The following is an 8,568-nucleotide window of genomic DNA, read 5'->3' as shown; positions in this document are numbered from 1 at the left end:
TGTGTGTGTGTGTGTGTGTGTGTGTGTGTGTGTACTATCTGGATTTCTGCCAGCTCCTCTGTAACTGGAATTGGAGCATAGGCGGTTGTCACGGTAATCACCACTATCCTGTCTGCACACCTGTACACCACGAGGTAGGGAACAGGAAGAGATAGGGTATTGCATACTTGTGTGCTGGTGGGGGAGTGTTTATACTTTTTGTCTGGACTCGACAACTGCACAATGCTGTATGGCAGAAGACTGGACATTTAATATACCCAATAGCGTATATGTAGGTAGACTTAAATTAAACTATGAAATAATGGCCCCTGTGGACAGCACTTTAGTTCACAGGTATGAATTAAATTTAATATCTATAGCGCTATATCACAACTACAGTAACTTCAGGGTGCTTTAAATTGTAAGGTAAAGACCCAACAGTAATGCAGAGAAAACCCCAACAGTTACCTATGAGCAAGCACTTAGGGACAATGGGAAGGAACGGTCAAGAAGAAAACTCGGGCAGAACCAGGCTCGGGAAGTCGAACACTTCTGATATGAATCTTTCTTTTTCAGTGGAGGCACAGTATCCACAGTCATACACAGTTGTGATATAACACAACAAGATAATCGGCCTTCAGGTCGCTGCTCTACAGTGTTGACACATGGTATTGAAGACGATAACAGTGGAAGAATTGTATCATTAAATTTAGTTGCAGCACTTTCAGTAAGACATCTACTGTAAGGAAATGTATTTCCTACTGTTGTCTAATCCATCTGTGTTGATATGCATTAGTGCACATGGCAATATATGTTGCTGTCCAAGTGATGTCTTTTTAACCAATGGCCCTACTTGTTTCAGCAAGACAAACCAGATTCTGATCCCTAACCCTATAATATGGTTCAGCTTTACAGATAAAATGCATTAAAGTGGTATTCCTAATATCACTACAGATTTTTTTGTTTGTTTGGAAAAACCTAACCCTGAAACTTCCCATCACACTATGGAGCAGCGTTCTGTCCAGCCGGAGGCCTTGCTGTGTTGCTGGTGACCTATAACAGGAAGTGAGACATATTCAGGCAAGCTGTGAGAGGACTATGAGGTGCCACGTGTAGGTTAAAGAGGACATAGCTCTGAAGGCTTGGTGGGATGTTTGATGCCCTGTCCTCCTGCAGCTGCTCCTGCAGCTGTCCTGGGGAGAACAAAAAAGGAGCAGGAGCAGAGATGACAAGGAATGAGCTGATCATATCAAAACAATCATTGAGATGTTGGTGACTAAGAGGAGGGAACTGGGTGTACTATTGTCTCCCTCATGTTGAGATAAGATCAGAAAACACACGTTGAGCCACTATCATTTCACACACACACACCTGGACCTGTTGAAAAAGAAGAGACGAGGGCAAATGTAGAGGTGCTGTTTTATTTTATTTCATTTCTTTTGTTCAGTTTTCTTGAATAAACCTCATCGAACAGTCACACAAAACGCACCCAGATACTCTGATCCTTGTGGCTTATTATCGCTGTGATCTCGCTCCAGTTTTTGACGTTTACCACTTAACATTTCTGCTGTGCCGTACAACACTGTCATTAAACTAGCAACGCTGTTTTTAAAAGCTGTGCGCCAGCACACTCGCCACACCACTGCGGCTCTGTGTGGCAGCAGAAATCACTTTTTCCATCCGTTCGGCGTGCACATCCGACTGGGCTTTGCGGCTTCTGTGCTGGAGGAAGATTAAGGCTGGTGAAAGAAAAAGAACATTGATTTGGACAAGTGTGGAGGAGTCACCCTAGTGTGATGTTCCCACAGGAGACATATCTGCACAGGTTCCCCACAAATCAACTATTCGTGTAAGGAACAGAAATAGCCACAGAATTAAAGCCTTGGAGCAAATTTTTCCAATCTTAATAAAAGCAGTTAGCTTTCACGTGTAAACATTAATATCAAGGAGGACTGGAACAACAAATGACACGACTGATTATCCCATTTGCATTTTCTCTTTGTTCTTTTCTCTGCTTTGACGAACTTTGAAGAGGCTTTTCTCAAACAAAGAGATGAAGCCTCGTCACACAGCTATGCTTGAACTTTGATTTTTAAATATTCAGCCGCAGATGTTCAAGGAAAATCTTCCATTTAAGCAGTGAATCTGAGTGGTTAGTTAGAAAAAAAGGCAAGCTTTTTGTCTTATTGCCAGAGTACTTCTGTTAATACAAAAACAATGTTAAAGATGTTAAAGAGCATTTAGACATCGAGCAGGCATCGATCTCTCCTTCAGAAATCTCACACATATCCTGTCCTGGTTCAATTTTCACTTTAAAATCTGTGAGTAAAGTTTTATTGTGGACACATGAGCAAAACTAGTCTGCATCAGTCTGATCCGGTTTAAGCGTGTTCTCTTACATTCAGTTTCCGGATGGAAAAGTCACATTATGTATGGAAAACCTACGAAGCGCCTCTGGTTTTGGACACTCTTGCCACAACTTAACCAACTACAGAGTGGTTTGAGGCAGTGTAATTGAAAGCAGTTCTAAAATGGGGATGATATGACATCAGCCAAGCCCACAGCTCTGATGTTTGGAGAGTTAGTGGAACAGGCCAAATGTAGCATGTGCTCTTTCCATTCTTTGTGTTAGGACTGAAACTTCATTGAATCATTACTTTGCTTATTATAAATGTGACAAACTCAGCTTCTGTGTTTGGGGGGGGGGGTTCTTTTTTCTCTCCTTTTTTTTGTTTGCATAAATGTCATTGTGGACTGTCGCCTTGCTAAACTCTGTACTTGTCTCTCTTTAGGCCTTCCCCACCCATTTGCCATCACAGTGTTTGAGGACAGCCTCTACTGGACTGACTGGCACACCAAAAGCATCAACAGCGCTAACAAATTCACAGGAAAGAACCAAGAGATAATCCGCAACAAGCTGCACTTTCCCATGGACATCCACACACTGCACCCACAGAGGCAGCCTGCAGGTCAGTATCGGGCTGGGTCAACAGCTGGATACTCAGACTGATGTTTGTTACATATGTACAAAACTTGAAAATGATATTTTTGTTCTCAATAAGGTTTTTGTCTGGTTAAATAAAGGCCTTATCTGGGGATGGGTTGCAGATACACAAACTAAATAGACTATTTTTCATATTTTTCTCTCTGAATTATTAGTTTTTCAGCTGACAGCTGTTTGCAACTTTCTGCAAGGTCACAAAGCAGCAGCTTGAATCAGAACAATCAATAGCATCACAGTGAAACAGCAGAAAACATTGCATTGATCTTGTATTGATTATGTTGCATTTTACCTGTGTAGGTTTTTCTCAGTTGAGACTGTTACTGCAGTTTTGGGTTCATGGATCGGACAGTAACACACAGCAGCAACAGGAAGCTGTGCTAGCTCTTTTGTACATAGCTTCAGCTTGCGTTAAAAGCAAAAGGAAGGAGTCTAGTCTAATCTCATTATATTTGGATATGTTTACTTCCCATTATTTCAGATCTGCCAGTGACTGGCTGGGAGCAATGACTCTCTTTTTAAAGTATCCAAGTTTGCAGCTTGTAGCAGTAGATGATGTGCTAAATGGTGAGCAACAAAACATCAAACACAATATCAGCATTAGAGGAAGGAAGATGAGCTAGTTGAAGGCAGAAATGGGAGACTTATCTGAGGATATCATTGCAGGCAGAAATGAAAAATTTGCCTCACACAGTGGCGAAACCCCACCATAGAATGATTTGTTGCACCAGTGTCAAGACCCTGCCGTGAACCGGCCAGTTGATGTGTGTTTTTCATCAGCATGATAGCAAAGACTTTGCTAACAAACCGTGTTGAACTTGACGTCCAGCCAAGAGAAAGTTTTTGTTAACGTGCTGATAAAATACTGCAGCAGCCCCGACACTAACGTGAACTGTGAGCTGCCTCCGTGCTGGCAGGGGGAGGTCAGGCACTTTTAGACAAGATTTAGTCAAGTCATGTGAGTTCATGTCTGATCAGAACAAAATTAAAGCCGACTCAGAACCTAAGTGAACAGAGCCCACACGCTGTGACCTTTTAATGAAAGAGGAGGCAGACATTTTTGGAAGTGTGACTATTTGTTTTGTTGCCCTGGGTTTGAGGAGAAAGTGGATTTGAGGGTTTTTTATTTTTTGAACCACTTTACATGTGATATACTGAGTTGTGTCTGCCTGTCTCCTCTCTAGGTGGCAGGAACCGCTGTGGCACCAACAATGGAGGCTGCAGCCACCTGTGTCTCCCCAGCAACAAGACGTACACCTGTGCTTGTCCCACCGGCTTCAAGAAGGTGGACAGTTACAGCTGTGCCACTGGTGAGTTCCTCCACTGTTTGTTGTGGAAAGTACAGAAATACTGCTAATATTATATTATTATAATTAATATTATATTAATATTATAGTAGTGTTTAGCGGCATCTATTCATACTAAAGTCATTTTTAATAGCCAATAATTTGGAATCTTAAATTGAAAACAAACAAAAAAAAGCTCTGTCTTCTGTTTTGACTAATGAACCGTGTGTTCACACTAATGAAGAGAAAATAATCCTGTAACACATGGTTAATCTGATCAGCCCCACGATTAAGGTGTAGGCTGTCAGAGGAATCAAAATTTCAGATGAAAAATGCCTGTGCAGACAATTATAAGACACCTACTGCATGTAAAGTGAGATCTCATTTAGGGAACATTTAAAGTGAGTTCAAGTGCATGTTATGGTTGAGCAGCTGAAGAAAATTTGAGCTAAAATGCAGCGTTTTCATTTTTTTCCCCACTGTGAAGTCATGCTGCTTGAAATTGAATAAAAAGTATTCTCATGACTCTGTTTAATTATGTTAATGCAGAGGGTGTGATTTGTGATATTAATCAGTGGTTACATGTTTTTGTGGTAGAGCTGTTTTACTGTGTTTAATGCTGACCCCACTGTTGAACCTAGAAGACTGACAGAAGACCTTTGGTCTTTAATCAGGTCTTGACAAGTTCCTGCTTTTTGCCCGAAGGACGGACATCCGACGAATCAGCTTCGACACAGAGGACATGTCCGATGATGTCATTCCTCTGGCTGACGTGCGCAATGCCGTGGCGCTGGACTGGGACTCCAAAGACGGCTACATCTACTGGACAGACGTCACCACCGACTCCATCAACAGAGCACTGTGGAACGGCACCAAGCAGGAGGTCAGTGATACCTGCAGGTTGACTGAACTCAGTACTGCAGTCTCGTCATTTCTCATCTGGCCCATACTTAAAAAAGGAGCAGAGGAGGACGGCAGCAGATTTAGGTTTATACATTACTGCCATCTACTGGGGCTGAGGTGAAAGAGCAGCAGCTGGTCATCCTCTGTAGAATGTAGCAGCCTTCAGCACATTCATAACTTACTGCTGCAGGTTTACTACAGAATAACATAAAACAGACATGAAAACAGACATGAAAATTGCCATCAAAGCAGTAAACATTAACTGTCAGCATGGATCCGAGCTGATCTTTTTCTTTTTCTTTTTAAAACAGGTGGTGGTGGAAACCAGTCTGGAAAGTCCAGCAGGTTTAGCAATTGACTGGGTGACCAACAAGCTCTACTGGACTGATGCTGGTAAAAAGTCTCATTTCATGTATTCTGACGTAAAATATCATTTTATATCCATTTTCTTCATTGACCAGCTCAGCAGGGAGTGCTCCTCAATTTAATCTGCTCGTGTTTTTGGGTGTCAGGTACTGACCGTATCGAGGTTTCTAATGCCAATGGGAGCATGCGGACTGTCCTGATATGGGAGAACCTGGACCGACCGCGGGACATTGTAGTTGATCCGATCGGAGGGTAAGATGATGACATTTAAACAGAAACAGCTTGTGAACCTGGACAACACATGGAGTTCTAACTTGTTCCTTCTTTCTGCTCAGCTTCATGTACTGGACTGACTGGGGGGCCAACCCAAAGATCGAGCGTGCAGGAATGGACGCCTCCAACCGAATTGTCATCATTTCATCCAATCTGACGTGGCCCAATGGGCTCGCCATTGACTATGAGACCAAACGCCTGTACTGGGCCGATGCTGGCATGAAAACTATTGAATATGGCAACTTTGATGGTTCTGACAGACAGGTAAGGTGTTAGGTTTTTTCTGAGAAAACATTTGAAGTACGAAAATGAAGAAGTGTGTGTGTGTGTGTGTGTGTGTGTGTGTGTGTGTGTGTGTGTGTGGGATTATGCCTGTTCAGACATGTTCTAAAAGAGCTCATCAGACCTCTGCTGTTGTTTTTGCACACAGGTTTTGATTGGGACTCAGCTGCCTCACCCCTTTGGCTTAACTGTACATGAGGACAAGCTGTACTGGACAGACTGGCAATCCAAGAGCATTCAAAGCGCTGACAAGCTCACTGGGTTGGGGCGCCACACACTGGCTGAAAACCTAGAGAATCTAATGGACATCCATATGTTCCATCGACACCGTGAGACAGGTGTGTGTCTGTCTACTAAAGCATAGAGTTTTGTGTGTGTGAAGGAGAATTGGACTTGCAGCTTTAAACAGATATTTACAACCACAGTGTTGAATACTGTTAAACCTCTAGCTCAAGGGCGTAGATTTGGTTTTGGCATTGCTGGGGACGGATGATTCAACCACCAAACCCTGCCGTTTCTTTTTTTTTTTTTCTTCCTTTTTGTCTTTGCTTCTTGATTAAAAAAAAGGGAGAAATATATTTGCCTACATATGCTATTCTACATGCGTTTAAGCCATTTAAAATTACAATTCATAGTTTTATATGTGAATTATATAATGTTAAATTACTATTAAACAAATGACTGACTAAAGTATTTTAGGCTTTAGTTTACTTCCACATTCCATATAAATCAGGTATCATACAAAAATAAAAATAGCTTCAAATACAGTCATGACAATAAAAGAATATGACTTTAAGGACAACATTACTTCAGTTATAGTACACCAACATCTCTAACACAGCACTAAGGGAACACTGAATGACCTGGTGGTTTTTGTCCATAAAGCTACTCGTCTAAGATTACCACAAAGTAACAGATCTCTCAGCAAAATTATGCAACATTTTAGCCACACTATTGCCCCGATCAAATCAGTGAGCTGGGATTTTTTATTCTAAACATGGACTACTGTTACAGCAACAGACATGGACTACTGGTGACCCACACAACAACTCAGTGTCCACTATGTGAAGGAGCCGAACACATGCCTTCTCCTCTCGTTAACTGAGATAAACTGCTGGCCTATTTGTTTTACATCTATACTGTCCAGTCTCTCCTGGTGGAAATGGCATACAGCAGCATTGTTTAATCTCATTTGAGTCATTGTTGACCTTAGCCATCTTTTTAATCTTCTGAGATCACTGAAGTATCTTTCATCCTAAGTACATGCGTTTTATCCTCAGACTAAAATTATTACTATGTGCTTGATGTGCGTCACCTTTGGCCCTGGCTCTTCCCCTCTGACTGCACTAGGACATATTGCTACCTGATAAAATAACACATTGATTCGTGCCATATAAAAAGTGAGACATGTCAATTCAGATTCTTTGTCAAATATACACTAATGAATCAATTAACATCAGCAGCCTAACAATTGTTATGATGATAAATACTAGTTAATCTATAGCACCAAATCATCAGTAAGTCACCTGTGACCTCGCCTCGTCACCTCTGTCCGAGCTACAACATGGCAGAGCTGCCTCTACGTTATTCAAAGCCTAGCATAGCCTGTAACGTTATTATGACGGACACATTTTATGAGTGAACTTGAATTTAAGTGACTTACAGGTTTCTTTGAAAAATACTTTCTTATATCCAGGTTCTTTTTGCTGCCATCCTCCTCTCCTCCTTGCAGGTCCTCGCAGCGCAGGCTTGCCGCTGCTAAAACTAAACAGAGCTCCCTGAAAAGCACAGCCAATCACATTGGCCATATTTGTCACATGATATAGGACTCCAGTAGAGTATGTAATTTAACTCTTTCTGCACCGCTGGGTGAATGAGACGGTGACAGATCGTTTTTTTCTTTCTATCGGGTTTGTTTTTCTTTACTCGAAGAGATCAAATTATTGGTGGGGACAATTTAATAATCGCTGGATATTGGTGGGGACATGTCCCTTCCGTCCATGCCAAATCTACGCCCCTGCTCTAGCTAATTGATGGAATTTGTAGGAAGCCAAATTGGACTGCAGGGTGCCGACTTGTGAGCCAGCCTTGTTCTTTTAGCGTTAGCTAAAGCAGCCAAAGTGCAAAGCAGGGCGAGCCAGTCAGATGTCAAAAGCCACATCACGTTTTTCAAGTGTAAATCATCTTTTCATTATAAAGGCACAAAGGTATAAAGGCTGCAGTGTGTACACAGCAAAAATACAAATAAAAATATGTATCTTACACAAAGGAAGCTCTTCTCTCTGATGTGTGCTGGCTTTTCTCTGAGCTCACATCCAATATATCTACTGGCACTAGGGAATTACAGGTAAACTGAACCCAGATCATTGGCTGAGAGAACAGAGCCTGTGAAGCCTGTCTGATCTCGGTGATGTATTTGGCTCTGTTGGGTGGCTAGAAGGGTTTTTCTGTTTGTTTCCCCAATGTTGTTGTGGGTTT

At 41.9% G+C, this 8,568-nt stretch overlaps 1 protein-coding gene across 3 annotated transcripts in view; it reads left to right on the top strand.

Annotated features, from left to right (window-relative positions):
* The window catches only part of lrp4 (low density lipoprotein receptor-related protein 4), a 108,030-nt gene that overhangs the window by 88,980 nt on the left and 10,482 nt on the right, over window positions 1-8,568 (top strand). For all 3 annotated transcript variants that reach the window (XM_005744403.1, XM_013913659.1, XM_013913660.1), the window contains exons 15-21: window positions 2,772-2,948; window positions 4,165-4,290; window positions 4,941-5,149; window positions 5,481-5,562; window positions 5,682-5,787; window positions 5,871-6,072; window positions 6,239-6,428. In XM_005744403.1, coding sequence (XP_005744460.1) covers window positions 2,772-2,948; window positions 4,165-4,290; window positions 4,941-5,149; window positions 5,481-5,562; window positions 5,682-5,787; window positions 5,871-6,072; window positions 6,239-6,428 — 1,092 coding nt within the window. The remainder of the gene's footprint in view (window positions 1-2,771; window positions 2,949-4,164; window positions 4,291-4,940; window positions 5,150-5,480; window positions 5,563-5,681; window positions 5,788-5,870; window positions 6,073-6,238; window positions 6,429-8,568) is intronic.

This window comes from Pundamilia nyererei, unplaced genomic scaffold (genome assembly GCF_000239375.1).
Source record: "Pundamilia nyererei isolate P.nyererei 1_Seehausen unplaced genomic scaffold, PunNye1.0 scaffold00143, whole genome shotgun sequence".
Taxonomy (NCBI): domain Eukaryota; kingdom Metazoa; phylum Chordata; class Actinopteri; order Cichliformes; family Cichlidae; genus Pundamilia; species Pundamilia nyererei.
This window is presented reverse-complemented; position numbering and strand designations above follow the sequence as displayed.